This window comes from Hyperolius riggenbachi, chromosome 4 (assembly GCF_040937935.1).
Source record: "Hyperolius riggenbachi isolate aHypRig1 chromosome 4, aHypRig1.pri, whole genome shotgun sequence".
Lineage (NCBI taxonomy): Eukaryota > Metazoa > Chordata > Amphibia > Anura > Hyperoliidae > Hyperolius > Hyperolius riggenbachi.
Window position 1 is genome coordinate 76,469,861 of NC_090649.1, and position 18,826 is coordinate 76,488,686.

Below are 18,826 nucleotides of genomic sequence, written 5' to 3' on the forward strand. Positions count from 1 at the left end.
AGCCGAAACATGTTGAGTTTACTGTAATGTTATACACTGTTTGCATGGTGTGATCACCTACTGTCCGCCACACCTGTGTTGGTTGGGGGAAGGTATCGACCACCAATTTATTGTGTGCATGTATTAGTATATGGTCAAAAGAGGAGATATTGGTTATTTTCGAGACACATGCACACATATGTACAATTTATATTGCCTGGAGGCGACCTACCCCTAGACCTTGATACAAATGTGACACTAAGTGAGTGTCTAAAACTAACACTGGTGACTGCTTTTAAAATTGGTGCTGTACCCTTGATACATATGTGTTTTAATAGAACTAATAAAAGTTAAGTTTTAGCGTGCTAGGGGCCTACCCCTGTCTAGGGAACACGTATTATTAGCTTGTAATTAGTTATCAGCGAGTTACCTCCATCTGACCAAGTGGAGGAAACAAGTCAATCAGAATTGTAACCATTACAAAGAGAAAAAGAATAGAAAGAAAGACAGCCTAGCTCAGGCATGGGCAAACTCGGCCCTCCAGCTGTTATGGAACTACAAGTCTCACAATGCATTTGCCTTTATGAGTCATGACTGTGGCTGTCAGAATCCTGCAATGCATTGTGGGACTTGTAGTTCTGTAACAGCTGGAGGGCCGAGTTTCCCCATGCCTGGCCTAGCTCTATGCAGGATTGCCACTGTACCTACACATGTTTATCTCATCATGTCACATGTCAGTACAGGTATCCTTTAACAAGAGCGAGAAGAGCAGGGCAACAGAGGCAGAGCAGGCAAGTACCTGGTATAGAGAAATGGGGTTTCTGCTCAGCCACTCGCATGTTAATAATAGAAGTGGCTGTAGTGTCATATTCAAGTTGAGAAGCAAAATCAATAATGCAGCATGATTGCATTATTGATGAGGAGGAGGTTTAGAATACATTGTCAAAATGTCTTTTATCATTGCAGTTATGCTATAAACCTTCTTGGCTCCAAAACTGAAAATGAAAAACAGTTTTAGCATGATTTTTTTTAAAATAAAGTCACTGATAAATCCTGTTAGGTGCTCATTGTTTGATTCTCTTTCATTTTTGAGCGCAGGGAGTAGAGAGCTGCACTGTGAGCCCATCGGATTGTGCAGGACTGCATTGTTCTGCTAATCATGCAAGCTTAATTACACAAGTCCCTCTTGGCCTAATTGGCTTACAAAAAGGTTCATCCAATTTTTGGGCGGGGTGAAGGTATATTTTTTGGCATAGCACTGGCTCATAAGGACAGTGCTGTCAGATGCTGAAATGGGGTCTTTGACTTATAACATATTTCTTGTTCCTACAGTGATCACATGCCTGAAAGACTACAGACTACTGGTTGCCCTGATATTAGTGATCATAAAGACATATGAATGCTTATCTCCACACCCCCCCTCTGTAAATCCATGCACTGGATCCCTATCCTATTTAGGATAAGTTTCAAGATTCTATGCCTGGCCTATAAATCTGTGAACTAAACCTGCCCTACGTACATCTCAGAGCTTGTTCACAGGTAAACACCAGGTCGTCGCCTCTAGTCCACCAACGACCTTCGCCTAACTGCCCCATGCATCTCCCTTTCCCATTCTCAAGAGCCACCTCCACCCTCTGAAACTCCTTTCCAACACCCATCAGCCTGGCTCCCTCCTTCAACACATTCAAGCAAGTCCTCAAAACCCACCTCTTTAAGATGGCCTACCCACTCCCTACCACACAGTAGCCCTCTACTGAATATTTATTCCACAGCCCTACCTAATGTGTACATCTACACGCCCCTTAGATTGTAAGCCTTGGGCAGGATCCTCCCTTCCCTAGTGTATTGTACATGATCTTGTGCTCATTTCCTATGACCGCCTCGTACTTGAATTACTAGACCTACCTAACTAGCCTAAATCACACGATCATCTATTTTGTACCGTTTGCCTTGTATAGCTTTTCCTGTGATGTATAACCTTATTACATCTGTCATCTTTTGTATCATTTTATGAATTTATTGTCCAGCGCTGCGTATTATGTTGGCACTTTATAAATACAATAAATAATAATAATAAACTTAAACCCCAAAGATGCAGAAGATGGGGACCCCAGGATTTTATTTGTGGATTTCAGCCCTGTTTAATCCTTTCTATTATATGTCTGACATAGCCCGACATTGACCTTTTCCCTATATATGTCCAATGTCATAGTCCGACATAAGGAAATTCTGCTAGATGGCGCTGTTTCCGATAAAATCCAGCACAGCGGCATCTTTTTTCCGAATCAGACTTTGTCTGACAGTCTGCCTCGGATCAGGGATTGTATAATTAGGGGCGTGGTGTGAAAAATGTTTATATTTCAACCAACGCTTGAGCACTACACTGCTGTATTATGGCCTATCTGTGGCTCCTGCTCTCTGAATAAGTTGAAAACCTTTTTTTTTTTAAGATAAGAGCTTTTTGAACTACAAAATACGCATGTAGTTGTTTGTGTTGCCTTTTGTATTGTACAGAATATCTCCTTTCATGGCCTCCCGCTGGTAGGTTAAACGTGTTCAGTTCCTCTGCACCCGTCATTATGTAACTAGCGCCATGTACACTAAATATTGAGCTTGGCGCAATAGGTGGTAAGGATATCTTGGTATCGTTAAGTAAACATTATATTCAGATGTCACTTGGTGTCAGCGAGGGAGTTCAGCTAAACCTTTTATCTCCGTGTCAGGAAATGTCAATTTATCTCTGAGGCAGTGTCTACCTTTCAACAAGCAAAAGAAGGAAAAAAAATGTTCAATTTGTAAAATGTGCTAGAGTTGCAGACCAAGTTTCACTGTCATAAAATAGAAAGATTGCTAGACAGAGCTGGGAATAAAACTTAGCACAGACTGATGAGTCCTGGAGCAGCAAAGTGTAGTCGTGTCAATGGCACTCAACCACTTATCAACACATTCGTGTGACATCTCTGCCGGAAAGGATTTGGGTTTTTTGTGACCAATCTTGAACTTCACAGTTACTGTTTTTGTTACCTCTGTCCTGACTTTACTGCAGAAAACTTTTGGGTCATTAAATCTGACAAAAGTGTCAGAACTGCCAGTTTGTGATATGTATGGTAAATAGTACCTTTAGGCAGAATATCCCAAAAATTGTTGTGTCAACATTTGTCAAATGAAGACATTTTTCTGTTACCTTTTGTGATTTCCTGTAGAAGTTAGTAAAGAATCGGTATAGTTCCACTTCCTGTTTTGCCGAGACACCAGTAACTATAATTCATGGAAGCAGGAAATTTGGGAGCATGAGGCAGGTGGACAAAAAGGGCGCCGCCATTCACTCCCATAATAAATATCGTTTAATGGGCGCCCAACAGGAAAAAAGGGCGCCGGAGAAAAATAACGTTTTAAAAGCGGCGCCCGGAGACTTTTAATGTTTTATAACTGCTTCTCATGATTACCCATTATTTAATGATTTATAATTTTTTAAACATTATTTTTAAACGAAAAACAGTACAATATTTTTTAAAACATTACTTTTAAACGAAAAACCGCACAATTTTTTTTTTTTAAAACATTTTTAAACGAACAACCGCACCATATTTTTTTTAAAACGTTATTAATGCTTATCACTGGGGGGTCTTAGGTTTAGGCATCACAAGGAGGGTCTTAGGTTTAGGCACCACCAGGGGGGTCTTAGGTTTAGGCACCACCAGGGGGGTCTTAGGTTTAGGCACCACCAGGGGGGTCTTAGGTTTAGGCACCACCAGGGGGGTCTTAGGTTTAGGCACCACCAGGGGGAGTCTTAGGTTTAGGCACCAACAGGGGGGTCTTAGGTTTAGGCACCAACAGGGGGGTCTTAGGTTTAGGCACCACCAGGGGGGTCTTAGGTTTAGGCACCAACAGGGGGGTCTTAGGTTTAGGCACCAACAGGGGGGTCTAGGGGTTAGGGATAGGTACAGGGAGGGTTCTGTGTGAGAGTAGGGTTAGGTATAGCTTTAGTAAAATTCTTAATTATGTTTTATAAAACGTTATTATACATTTCACTTTTTAAACAGGGAAGATTAACGTTTTTAAAATTGCCGATTTCATACACATTATTTAATGATTTATAACTTTATAAAACATTATTTTTAAACGAAATATAGCACAATTTTTTTTTAAACGTTATTCATGATTATCGTTTAAAACCCTGCGCCCTTTTTTCCCGGCGCCCTTTTTTAACGTACTCATAATTCATACCGTCATGCATTGGTCAGCAGAAATACATTCTAGAGCAACCATTGGTATGCAGTTTTGCATCTCATTGGTAGGTGATCATAGAAGTCCAACGGACAATTGATGCAGGAGTCACTATGAATCAGAATCAAATTTATTTTACAAAGTGCGACTGCAAATTTACATCCGTGAATAACAAACATGGAATAAAGACACACAGAAATTGAGGCATAGGCATCAGTAATGCAGGGTTACCAGGGTAACATGTTAGGAGGTTTTGGTGTGTAGGTGGCTTGAGTTCAGAAGGAGTGCTGCTTGGGGGGGGGGGGGTGTTCCTGTGCCTGGAGGTTTAGGTTGAGGTTGGTTCTGTAGCAGTGGCCCAAAGGTATGAGGTTGAAGAAACTTCTGGAGTAGTAGGGATCGTGTGTGATCCTGTTGGCTCTGGTCTTCAGCCTAGATGCATGGCGGAGGTCCAGTGGTGGCAGGCGTGTACCAATGATCCTTTCTGCAGCATTGATTACTCTTTGGAGTTTGTACATGTTGCTTGTGGTTGCTCCTGCACACCAGACAATTATAGATAGAGTAAAAGGATAGATTTGATGGTGGCACTGTAGAAGCTGGTCAGCAGCTCCTGCAGCATACTGAACTTCCTCAGTTGTCTTAGGAAGAACAACCTTTGCTTTCTTTTGCTGTTTGGTGGTGTTCTCACCCCATCTTAAGTTGTTGGTGATATTTGTACCCAGGAACCGAACATTTGGAACACTGGTGAATTCAGTGCCTTCAATGAAGACCGGTTTGGATAAGGGAGGGCGCTTTCTGAAGTCCACAATCAACTTAACAGTCTTTGCAGCATTCAGGATGAACTTGTTGTCCTTACACCAATTTGCAGATTCAAACTCCTGCCAATTGCCCTGCTGCTAACATAGTGCTGAGTGACTAGAATGGTCGTTAAAATATTTAGAACTGTTTTAAAGAACACCTGAAATAAATAAAAATGGAGTCACTGATGATTTCCTCTTAAAAATATTGCTTGTCTGTATATCCTTATTCTTTGCCTCTAATATCTTCACTGAGGCACACAAAAAAAGGTTTACTTCAGATACCATAGCTTCAGTCAGACCTCATTGGCTGCATTTGTTTGCACATGCAAATGAGACAGTCGAGCAGTAAGTCCTGAAAAGTAAACAGAAGCCAACACACTATAATCTGGATGAGAAAACATCCCCTAATACTGTGTGTCCTGAAAATAAGACCTACCCTGAAATTAAGCCCTAGCTTGTTTTTTTGTGGATGCTTAAAATAAAAGCCCGACTCCATAAATAAGCCCTAGTTATAGTTCAGGAAAAAAAAGTAAATGATGATGTTCCAGAATTTGATGACATGACTACAGTATATATTTTTTTTGTTCAAGAATAAAAAGTAGATTGTTGAAAAATAAGACGCTGAAAATAAGCCCAAGTGCAAACATGAATGTAAGACTCTGTCTTGCTTTCAGGGAAACACGGTAGCTAGGTAGTTCTTTCAAGCTGAAGGCTAATTATTTCTGTGTGTTAGGAGTTGAATGAATCAGGTTTCATGTCACACTGACATGTTTGCTGTTCACAGTCAAAATTGAATCCCTTACAATGAGAATAATATTATGACACACAAGGACAGTTCTATATGTTTTTGCTACCATATCTATATTAATTGAATTACCCCTTAACAGAGTTGGATCATCCTCAAGTCAAACCTAGGCAGTTTCCAGTGGCGTAGCTAGAAACCTCTGGGCCCCGATGCGGAATCTGGATGTGGGCCCCCCCCCTCCCGGGCAACAACAGCCCCCCCCCCCCCCCCGGCAACAACAGCCCCCCCTCGCAACACCCGAAGCACACACATATCCAAATCCCCATAGCTGTGCATGGCATGGCTATATCAATTCCGCTTTCCAGCAGCATGGCTGCCACGTTCAATTTTCAAACATACGCAGCACCCAGAGGAAATAGGGCAATTAGTAACAAGATGCCAGTCTGAAGGAAAATAATTGTTATGTGCGCAGCATTCACCCGATAATAATTATGTGCGCAGCATTCACCAGAAAATCGTTATGTGCGCAGCATTCACCAGAAAATAATCGCAATGTGGGAGCATTCACCAGAAAATAATTGCAATGTGGGAGCATTCACCAGAAAATAATCGCAATGTGGGAGCATTCACCAGAAAATAATCGCAATGTGGGAGCATTCACCAGAAAATAATCGCAATGTGGGAGCATTCACCAGAAAATAATCGCAATGTGGGAGCATTCACCAGAAAATAATCGCAATATGGGGAGCAGTCACCAGAAAATAATCGTTATGTGCGCAGCATTCACCAGAAAATAAACGCAATGTGGGAGCATTCACCAGAAAATAAACGCAAAGTGGGAGCTTTCACCAGAAAATAAACGCAATGTGGGGGAATTCACCAGAAAATAAACGCAATGTGGGGGCATTCACCAGAAAATAAACGCAATGTGGGAGCAGTCACCAGAAAATAATCGTTATGTGGGGGCAGTCACCAGAAAATAATCATTATGTGGGGAGCGGTCACCAGAAAATAATCGTTATGTGGGGGCAGTCACCAGAAAATAATCGTTATGTGGGGGCAGTCACCAGAAAATAATCGTTATGTGGGGGCAGTCACCAGAAAATAATCATTATGTGGGGACAGTCACCAGAAAATAATCGTTATGTGGGGGCAGTCACCAGAAAATAATCGTTATGTGGGGGCAGTCACCAGAAAATAATCGTTATGTGGGGGCAGTCACCAGAAAATAATCGTTATGTGGGGGCAGTCACCAGAAAATAATCGTTATGTGGGGGCAGTCACCAGAAAATAATTGTTATGTGGGGGCAGTCAACAGAAAATAATCGTTATGTGGGGAGCAGTCACCAGAAAATAATCGTTATGTAGTGACAGTCACCAGAAAAGAATCGTTATGTGGGGAGCAGTCACCAGAAAAGAATCGTTATGTGGGGAGCAGTCACCAGAAAATAATCGTTATGTGGGGGCAGTCACCAGAAAATAATCGTTATGTGGGGACAGTCACCAGAAAATAATCGTTATGTGGGGACAGTCACCAGAAAATAATCGTTATGTGGGGGCAGTCACCAAAAAATAATCGTTATGTGGGGGCAGTCACCAGAAAATAATTGTTATGTGGGGGCAGTCACCAGAAAATAATCGTTATGTGGGGGCAGTCACCAGAAAATAATTGTTATGTGGGGGCAGTCACCAGAAAATAATCGTTATGTGGGGGCAGTCACCAGAAAATAATTGTTATGTGGGGGCAGTCACCAGAAAAGAATCGTTATGTGGGGGGCAGTCTCCAGAAAATAATCGTTATGTGGGGAGCAGTCACCAGAAAATAAACCTGTACAAATAAAAAAAAAATCACTCACCTGGCCAGCCTCTGACGTGAGCTCCCCGACGTGCAGCCAGCCTCCCTCGTGCAGCTCCTCCAGCGACGATCCTGCAGCGGAGCAGCCAGTTTTCTCCCTCGCTGACAGGCAGAGTGCAGGGCTACGGGAAGATGGTGCCCGAAGCCCTGTATTGGAGACACAAATAGTCTCTAGTGCAGGGCTTCGGCAGCCATCTTGCCGTAGCCCTGCTCTGCCTCGGGAGAAACTAGCTGCTCCGCTGCAGCACCCTGCTCCTCCGGGAGCCAGTGCGGGGATTTTAACACCTGGGGGGTCCAGGCCCCCGGGCCCCTCCCCCGCCTCTTTAGGAGGCGGGCCCGGTCGCCACCGTGACCCCTGCGACCGCGGGCCCTACGCCCTTGGCAGTTTCTTAGGGCCTTGTGGGTGCTAGTCCTCACCAAATCTTACTAAAAAAGCCAGGTAATTATCAACAGTGGCAAAAATGGCTATCTGGCCTAGAGTCCCATCTGACCTACCTCCCAAGCCTGCTGCCTAAGTGTTACCTTGGACTCCGCACTTTCCCATGCACCCTACATCAAAAGTATTGCCCAATCCTGCAACTTCCACCTCTGCAACATCTCCAGGATCTTCTCCTACCTGTCCCCTGACACCACCTAACTCCTTATCCACGTCCTTCTCATCTCCCGTCTAGACTATTGCAATTATCTTTTGTCTAGCCTCCCCTCTAACCATATTGCCCCTTCAAACAATCAGTAATGAATGCTGCCAGACTGATAAACTCTTCTCATCCCAGCACTTCTACAACTCCCCTCTGTAAAGCCCTCCACTGGCTCTCCATCCGCTTCAGGACCTATTTCAAAATTCTGAGCTTGGCCTACAAATCGGTGCAGAAGAGTCAGGACCTGCCCAACCTACATCCCCGATCGTGTCCACAGGCACATAATAGCCTCGTCCCTTCCGATCCTCCAATGATCTGTGCCTGGTTGCACCGCACATATCTCACTCCCATGCATAATTGTAGGACTTAACTAGGGCTGCCCCCACTCTCCGGAGCTCGATCCCAGCAGCCATTAGACTCGCCCCCCCCCCCCCCACACACACACATACACACACACCTTTAATACCTTCAAACAAGCCCTCAAGAGTTGCCTTTTCATGTTCCTGTACCCCCCTACATCAGTACCATAATACGTTCTGCTGGGCACCATCTCAACAGACGCACCTATTGTCTCTACTCTCACCCTTTAGATTTTAAGCCTCTGGCAGGCCCTTGTCCCTGGTATTTCCAGCTTGATTATGCAATCTCACAGTCTGACACCCCCCTTGTGGACTAGAACCAGGGGCGTAACAATAACCCCTGCAAGGGATGCAGCCACAGGGAGGCCCTTAGGGGGAGAAGCCTGAGGGGGGCCCAGGGCTCTGTGGCCCTCCAGGGTTGTTTTTAGGGGCAGGAAGGGATGCAGCACAGGTAGGGGGGCAGTGGGCACACACAGTGGTGTTTAGGGGGGCCTGACGCCCCCACTCCCTCACCTCAGGCTCCCTCTCCAGCAATGAAAGCAGCAGCAATGGGCAGGGAACACGGATTCACCTCTTCCATGTTTCATGCAATGGAGGTCCACTCTTCTCTGAAGAGCCTTAGGCCTCGATTCACTAACCGGCGCTAAGCCGGTTAGGAGGCCTTAAGAGCTAGTGGGCGCAAACCACAGTGTTAGGTGGTTTGCGCCCACAGGACCACCCACATTACGCACAGCACGGCTGGACAGTAATAGTGTGTGGTGTGACGTTATCGTCGCACCCGCTGCCATGTAAATGGCGCACCCGGTGCAACAAAAACGGCGCATCGGGTGCCCCCGAAATGGTGCATCAATGTGCCGTTTCGGGTGCACCCAATGCGTCGTTTTCATCGCACCGCGTGCGCCGTTTACAGGGCAGCAGGTGCGACGATAACGTCGCACCGTGCACTATTTCAGCCCCGCCGCTCGTGATATAGGTGGTCCTGTGCGTGAAGTGGCTCTGCGCGGCCGTTAGTGTGCATAGAGCTACTCAAGGGGCACTAAAGGCTTTTCATAGCGGCGCGAACACTTAGCGCCGCTTTGTGAATCAAGCCCTTAGTCTACTTCCTGAGCTAATCAGGAAATAGTGTGATCGTCGCCAGGGGCGGAACTAGAAATCACTGGGCCCCCTGCAAAACTTTGGATAGGGCCCCCACCTTATCTTCTCTGCAGCGACGATCACACTATTTCCTGATTAGCTCAGGAAGTAGACTAAGGGCTTGATTCACAAAGCGGCGCTAAGTGGTAGCGCAGCTGTGAAAAGCCTTTAGTGCCCCTTAAGTAGCTCTGTGCACACTAACGGCCGCGCAGAGCCACTTCGCGCACAGGACCACCCATATCACGAGCGGCGGGACTGTAATAATGCGCGGTGCGACGTTATCGTCGCACCCGCTGCCCTGTAAATGGCGCACCTGGTGCGATGAACACGGTGCATTGGGTGCCCCTGAAATGGCACATTGATGCACCATTTCGGGGGCACCCGATGCACCATTTTTGTAGCACCGGGTGCGCGTAATGTGGGTGGTCGCTTGCTAGCACTCGGCATCGGCAGTGGACAGGTGGTCCCGCTATGGAGTTGCATCTGAGTTGCCTTCCTCAGATACAACATGAGATGGTATTTTGTCACCAGGTAACGCAACCGCACGTCAAAAGGGACATGCATGGTGTTACCAAATGCTACTATTCAGATGCATGTAACTGCACCTGAAAGACGCTTGTGGCCAGGAGGCTAAACTGTGCAACAAGCGATCAGCTCCAGGGGCGTAGCAATAGGGGTTGCAGAGGTTGCGACCGCATCGGGGCCCTTGGGCCACAGGGGCCCCGAAGGGCCTTCCCTCAACTACAGTATTAGCTCTCTATTGGTCCTGTGCTCATAATAATCACTTCTATAGATACTTTGAATAGTGGTAATCATTAACACAATGTTCCCCATCCCCTTCTTGCACCTCTGACACTGTAGTTTCCATTGGCAGGTTTTGGTGCGCCGTATTAATTGTTATGTATAGAGTGATTGGGGGGCCCCATTGTAAAACTTGCATTGGGGCCCACAGCTCCTTAGCTACGCCACTGATCAGCTCAGCCGCCTTTGGAAAGGAGGCTTATCTAAATTGTTTGAAAAACACCCCATTTCATTTAAAACATCAGAAAGAACAAAAGCATTCCCTATAAAAGTGTGTTTATAGTGCTAACAGCACCTGACATCTGGGAAACAAAAGCTTTGTTTTGTTTATGCCAGCTGACAACTTTCTATTTATGCAGTGTAAGGCACAGCAGCACATGGCAAAATAACTAATGTAATAATGTTAAGAGCTGTTCTTAAAAAAACAAAAAAAAGCTATGTTTTGCATATACAGTGGGATGCGAAAGTTTGGGCAACCTTGTTAATTGTCATGATTTCCCTGTATAAATCGGTGGTTGTCACGATAAAAAATGTCAGTTAAACATATCATATAGGAGACACACACAGTGATATTTGAGAAGTAAAGAGAAGTTTATTGGATTTATAGAAAGTGTGAAAAATTGTTTAAACACAATTAGGCAGGTGCATACATTTGGGCACCACAAAAAAGAAATTAAATTAATATTTAGTAGATCTTCCTTTTGCAGAAATTACAGCCTCTAAATGTTCCTTGTAGGATCCAATGAGAGTCTGGATTCTGGTTGAAGGTATTCTGGACCATTCCTCTTTAAAAAACACCTCTAGTTCATTCAGGTTTGATGGCTTCCGAGTATGGACAGTTCTCTTTATTTCACAAAAACAGATTTTTAATTATATTCAGGTCTGGGGACTGAGATGGTCATTCCAGAACGTTGTACTTGTTCCTCTGCACGAATACCTTAGTGGATTTTGAGCGGTGTTTAGAGTCGTTGTCTTGTTGAAAGATCCAGCCCCAGTGCAGCTTCAGCTTTGTCACTGATTCCTGGACATTGGTCTCCAGAATCTGCTGATACTGAGTGGAATCCATGCGTCCCTCAACTTTGACAAGATTCCCATTCCCTGCACTGGCCACACAGCCCCAAAGCTTGATGGAACCACCACCATATTTTACTGTAGGTAGCAGTTGTTTTTCTTGGAATGCTGTGTTGTTTTTCCTCCATGCATAACTGTAACGTACCTCAATGGCTGGAGACCGATGTGCTGAGGGAAGAAACTCTTGCAACTTACCAACTGGAAACCCTGAAGTTAGCACGGGGCAGGAGCACTTGCAGAACCAACAGCGTGGCAACCATGTGCGTGACCAGAAAGGAACTGTAGCGCCCCCACAGGCTGAGTCTGGCACTGCAATGACTTAGACACCAGGTAGACTTGGATGCTGGCAACAGAGCAGATCCTTGGACAGGCACAGGTCTGGCAACAGATTGGGTAATCAGGCAGGCAGTGGTAGGTAACAGAGCGGATCTTCGGACAAGCACGGTTCTGGCAACAGAGCGGGAAGTCAGACAGGCCAGGTTTGGTAACATCAGATCAGAGCAGAACTAGTCAAGGCACGGGAGCACACACTCATGGAACTTACTGCAATACTACAGCAACCAGAGAGTGAAACTCTCCAGGCTTAAAGAGACTCTGTAACAAAAATTGCATCCTGTTTTTTATCATCCTACAAGTTCCAAAAGCTATTCTAATCTGTTCTGGCTAACTGCAGCACTTTATACTATCACTGTCTCTGTAATAAATCAATGTATTTTTCCCCTGTCAGACTTGTCGGCCTGTGTCTGGAAGGCTGCCAAGTTCTTCAGTGTTGTGGTTCTGCTATGAACTCCCCCTTCCCGGCCCCTCTCTGCACACTGCCTGTGTATTATTTAGATTAGAGCAGCTTCTCTCTTATCTTTTACAAGCTGGATAAATGGTCCTCTGAGCTGGCTAGGCTTTCACATACTGAGGAATTACAAACAAGGGCAAAGCTGTTTGCAGGAAGAAAAGAGCAGCCTGAAACCTCAGTGCATGAGAACAGGGGAAAAAACACACAAATGATCTTTTGAGATTCAAAAGGAATGCTGTATACAGCCTGCTTGTGTATGGATGTATTTTTCTATGTGTGGACATACTGTACATCAACCTACTTCCTGTTTTGGTGGCCATTTTGTTTGTTTACAAACAAACTTTTTAAAACTGTTTTTAACCAATTTTAATGCGGCGAAGAGCGGCGAAATTGTGACAGAGGGTAATAGGAGATGTCCCCTAACGCACTGGTATGTTTACTTTTGAGTGATTTTAACAATACAGATTCTCTTTAAATAGGCCGTTTGGGCGTGAATGGAGTGACGTACTACGCGTGAACACAGGACTGCATGGTGCTGCGCCATCACCTCAGTCACAGCAACATGTACAATCAGACGCCCCTCACACCTGCGCACGCACAGAACTCACAACAATGCCTTAAGGCGCCATTGTTTACGCCGCGCAACGCGCATGAGCGTACAACGCCAGGCCACCAACTGAGGGAACCCGATGAGATGCCCCCGGACACCTGCCGACATCCGTGCGTACCAGCTGCCTCACTCGGACAGGTAACTGACCATGACAATGCCCCCCCCTCCTTTAAGGGCAGCCTTCGGATGCCCTCTGAGATTGGGTTGTAAGGGTATTTCTGGTGAAATTTCTTTATCAGTCGAGCAGCATGAATATTAGCAGCTGGTTCCCATGAACTTTCCTCTGGACCATAGCCTTTCCACTTAACCAGATACTGAACATTCCTTCCTCTTTTCCTAGAGTCCAGAAAAGCTTCCACCTCAAATTCTTCTTCTCCATCAATCACAATTGAAAGTGGAGGACCCATACTGTGATTCGGAAAGGCATCTGCAATTGCTGGTTTCAGAAGAGGCACATGAAAAACTGGATGTACCTTGAGAGTCTTGGGAAGCGTAAGTCCATAAGCCATTTGACCTATTCTCTTCTTTACTGGAAATTGACCAATATACTTAGGTCCCAGTTTGTGTGAAGGACCAGGTAGCTTCAGATGTATGGTGGACAGAAACACTGTATCTCCAACATTTAACTCCAGATATCCCCTTCTATGAACATCAGCATTCTTCTTAAAGGTCTCTTGTGCCTTGGACATGGTGTCCTGAAGGTTTTTGTTATTGTCAGAGAAAAACTGGATTAACACCTCCGCAGCGGGTACAGATGTTTCTGGAATTAAATTGAGTAAGAAAGTTGGGTGAAATCCATAATTTGCAAAAAAAAATGGAGATTTCTGAGTAGGTGAATGACAGGAATGATTGTAAGCAAATTCTGCATAAGGTAACAAATGAAACCAATTATCTTGTGTGGTAGCCAAGAAACATCTAAGATACTGTTCTAATGTCTGGTTGGTTCGTTCCATCTGACCATTTGACTGAGGGTGATAAGCCGATGAAAAATGTAGTTGTATATCTAATAATTTACATAATGCTTTCAAAAATCGAGAAGTAAACTGAGGTCCTCTATCAGAGACTATATCCCCTGGAACACCATGCAGCCGAACAATCTCCCTGATAAAGGTGGAAGCTGTTACTTGTGCAGATGGTGTATTATGCATGGGTATAAAATGTGCCATCTTAGATAACCGGTCTATTACCACAAAAATATTATTATATCCTTCAGAAACAGGCAACGCCACAATAAAATCCATAGCGTATGAACACCAGGGCCTTGAAGGAACTGGTAAAGGATCTAAAAGTCCCCATGGCTTCAATTTTGATCCTTTAGCACAGCAACAGATCCTACAAGTCCTCACAGTTGTTACAATCCTTCTTCAACTTAGGCCACCAGAAGGAATGTTGCACCAGCTCCTGAGTCTTGGATACCCCAAAGTGACCGGCCAGTTGATGATCATGACCCAGTTTTAACACTGACATGTGAAATTCTTGAGGAACAAAGACTTTATCCTTGTAATACCATAGTCCATCCTTGAATAAAAGGGATGATTCATCTGTATCAGCAGGTCTGAAATTGCTCTGTAGAATATGTCTGACTAGATCCGGTTGTAACATCAGAAAATTTTGGCTTGACAGAATTGTATCTGGAATAACTGGAGAGAACTCTTCCTCCGGAAACATCCGAGATAAGGCATCTGGTTTAATGTTCTTTGACCCAGGACGATACGTTATGTGAAAAGGGAACCGTGAAAAGAAAAGTGCCCACCTAGCTTGTCTGGGGTTAAGTCTCTTGGCAGTCTTTAAATATTCAAGGTTCCGGTGATCCGTGCAGATCAAAATAGGATGACTTGCACCTTCCAATAGATACCTCCATTTTTCTAATGCATCCTTAATTGCTAACAGTTCTCTATCGCCGACATCGTAATTCCTTTCAGCAGGAGTAAATTTCCTAGAAAAATATGCCACTGGGTGTAAAAGAGACTTTTCCCCCTGTCTCTAAGATAGAACTGCTCCCACAGCTGCATCTACTTCCAATAAATAAGGCAAAGCTGGGACAGGGTGTTTAACTTCCCTGGCGGTACGCAATTTCGGTGGTTGCGTACGCGGGAGAAATTTTTTGAATAAAATTAGTTGTAATCCTTGTAGCTAGTACCCCAAGTCCACCCGCACCTCTCTGATCCTCCGGCGTTTATAATCACCCAGCCGCGATCCCATGAGAGCCGCAGCCCCCCCAATCAGCTCCAGTCATCGCTATGGCGACAATCGGACATGATGTCTGACGTCATCGATGTCATGACATCATGCCCAGTCCTGATCCTCCCCATAGCAAAGCCTGGAGGTGATTGGAGAGGCTGCACTATCGCGGGATCCGGGGGGTGGTATGTATAACGGCGGAGAGTGGAGGGACTTGGGGGACACAGGTAGCTAGGCTAGTTCTAGCTACAAGGTTTACAACAAGTTTTATTCAAAAAATTCCTCCTGGGGCCAAGTATTCCTCTGCGGCGGCTACCCCAAGTGTAGGTAGGGGTTACCGCCAGGGAGGTTAAGGATGGGAGCCGTGGTGAACGGTTTCTTGAGTTTATCAAAGGAAGCTTGCGCTGCAGGATTCCAGATAAAGCGATTTTGCTGATGAGTAAATTGAGTTATGGGTAAGATTATTGCTGAAAAAATGTTGATAAACCTGCAGTAGAAGTTTGCAAACCCGATAAAGCGCTGAACTGCTTTCTTGTTGGTAGGAGCTGTCCAATCAATGATTGCTTGAATTTTCTGTGGATCTATGGTAAATCCGTCCGCAGCGATAATAAGACCCAAGAATTGAATTGATTCTTGTTTGAATTCGCATTTTTCTGCTTTCATGTAAAGTTTATGCAGTCTAAGACGAGAGAGGACTTGACATACTTGAGAGCGATGAATCTTCACTGATGGCGAGAATATGAGGATGTCATCCAGGTAAACGATAATGAAGTGATCCATAAAATCTTTGAGTACAGCGTTAATGAAATGTTGGAAGGTGGCTGGGGCGTTACACAGCCCAAAATACATGATCAGATATTCGAAGTGCTCGAATCTAGAGCTGAAGGCTGTCTTCCATTCGTCCCCAGCTCTTATTCTTATCAGGTTGTAAGCTCTCCTAAGGTCTAATTAGGTAAATATGTTGGCTTCTCTTAATTTCTGAAACAGTTCAGGAACCAAAGGTAACGGATATTGATTCTTGATCTTAATTTTGTTCAGTTCACAATAATTGATACATGGACGAAGAGTCTTGTCCTTTTTTCTTCAAATAAAAATACCAGCACCTGCCAGAAAAGTAGATGGTCATATAAATCCCTTCCTAAAATTCTCTTCAATATATTGTTTTAAAGTGTCTTGTTCAGGATCAGAGAGTGGAAACATGTGGCCAAAAGGAATTGGTGCTCCAGGATGCAAGTCAATAGGACAGTCATAAGGACGGTGTGGTGGTAATTGATCATCAGCCCCCTTTTTATCAAATACATCAAGATACTCATGATACTGAACTGGAATAATTTCTTGTAAGGAGGAGGTATACAGTAATGGTCCTGTTGGGACGGATACATGACACTGTCTGCAGTGACTGAATTCAAATGACACAGAACCCAAAGACCAATCGATGATGGGGTTATGTGCCTGTAACCAAGGTAATCCTAAGATAACAGGATATACTGGGGAGGAAACTGAATCGAATCTTAAGAATTCCTTATGATCCTGGTTGATACTGGTAAGAACAGGTAGAGATTCACATGTAACAGGACCCGAGCTTATGGCGGAACCATCGGCTAAGTGGATATACAATGGTTCGTTGCAAGACTGTATCGAACACTGATGAGTAGTTGCAAAAGCAATGTCCAAAAAGCAGCTGCAGGCTCCAGAATCAATTATGGAATTTGTATTAAAGATTTTTCCTGGGAGCTGAAAAGAAACAGGTATGGAAAAGAGATTAGTAAAAGTTACCGTAGGCTGAGCTTTCAAAGGTCTGGTAGGAATTTCCTTACTGGAAGGTCATACAGGACAGACTCTGAGGAAGTGTCCAGAAGCTCCACAGTAGAAGCAAAGATAGCCTTGACGAATAAGACCTAATTGCATAGGTTCAGGCTGATCAGATGCTGATGCTGCTGCAGAGGGAGAAGCTGGAGAGGAAGGAAACCATAGTGGTCAAGTAGTGTTTCTTTTTTCCAAGAGACCTTCCCAAAAATGGTGATCCAGCTAAATAGCCGTTTTGACAAGTTTTTCCAGGGTATCAAGAACCCCTATCCTTGCTAGTTCATCTTTACGTTGTTCTGATAGGCCCATACGATATTGGTATTTTAATGCGGACTCATTCAGGTTGGTGTCTGCGGCCCACCTCCGAAACTCAGATGTGTACTCCTCTACCGGTCTACGGCCCTGATGTAGATTTTGCAAGGAGGACTCAGCAGTGGAACCACGTTGAGGATCATCATACATAATTGCCATGGCTGCAAAGAGAGTCTGCACAGAAGCAGGAGCTTGATGTTTCTGCTCCATAAAATGATGAGCCCAAGATTGGGGTTCCCCTTGAAGTAGTGATATAATAAACCCCACCTTGGTTTCTTCCTTGGCAAAGGTTCTTGGTTGCAAGGCAAAGTAGAGTTGGCAGGCATTACAAAAGGTGCGGAACTTATTGTGGTCACCAGAGAATCGGTCAGGTAATGGTACTCCGGGTTCAGAAGCTGGTGGTAATGTTGGAGCTAAAGCTGGGATAGGCAAGGCCAGATCTGGGACTGCAGGAACAGGCTGAACAGGGGCAGATGCAGCTGGAGCATCGCTGCCAGCAAGAGTGTTGATGCATCCTTCCAATCGAGCATGTCCAGCTTGCAGTTCCTTGAAGACATCAGTCAGGGTAGCCATTTGGTTGCAAAGAGTGCTCAAGTTTTGCTACCTCAGCGGTCTCCATGAGGCTGTAGTATTTTGTAACGTACCTTGATTGCAGGAGACTGATGTGCTGGGTAGCAACTCTTGCAACTTGCCAACTGGAAACCCTGAAGTGGAAAACGAGACTTCCAGTTAGCATGGGGCAGGAGCGCTTGCAGAACCAACGATGTGGAGACCAGTAGTGATGGGCGAACAGTGTTCGCCACTGTTCGGGTTCGCCCGGATTTTGGCCTGTTTGGGTTCGGTTCGGCACCCCCCAAACACCTCATGGTGTTCGGGAGGGTGCTCGGGCACGCTGCCCGAACCCGAACAGGCCTTCTTTGTTCGGTCGAACACAGCCGTGTCCGGCCGAACATAGCCCCCTATAGGGTCCCAGCATAAAGGGAGAGCATGCCCCGAGCGCGGGGGGGGTCGGAAATGCCCCCCCACCCCTCCCCGCTAAGCTCTTCCTTCTGCCGGTACTCTATAATTAAATTTAAGTGCCCAAAAGTACCTGAGGAGGAGGAGGGCAGGAAGAGGGAAGCCGGAGTTCTTGGGCGCTAGTACCATCTGGTACTTCCGCCCTCTCTTGACGCACTTCCTGTTTACATTTGAAGTCGCGTCAAGAGTGCGCAGAAGTACCACGATGATGCGTACGAGGGTACGTGTCATTATGTAGATGACGCGTACCCTCGTTCGCGTCATCGCGGTACTTCTGCGCCCTCTTGACGCGACTTCAAATGTAAACAGGAAGTGCGTCAAGAGAGGGCGGAAGCACCAGATGGTACTAGTGCCCAAGAACTCCGGCTTCCCGCTTCCTGCCCTCCTCCTCCTCAGGTACTTTTGGGCACTTAAATTTAATTATAGGGTACCGGCAGAAGGGAGAGCTTAGCGGGGAGGGGTGGGGGGCATTTCCAACCCCCCCCCCCCGCGCTCGGGGCATGC

At 45.3% G+C, this 18,826-nt stretch overlaps 1 protein-coding gene across 1 annotated transcript in view; it reads right to left on the reverse strand.

Moving 5' to 3' along the window:
- LOC137504674 (piggyBac transposable element-derived protein 4-like) overlaps positions 1–13,695 on the reverse strand; it is a 72,785-nt gene extending 59,090 nt beyond the window's left edge. Inside the window, exon 1 of the mRNA XM_068233256.1 lies at positions 13,154–13,695. Coding sequence (XP_068089357.1) covers positions 13,154–13,695 — 542 coding nt within the window. The remainder of the gene's footprint in view (positions 1–13,153) is intronic.
- Between the last annotated feature and the right edge of the window lie 5,131 nt (positions 13,696–18,826).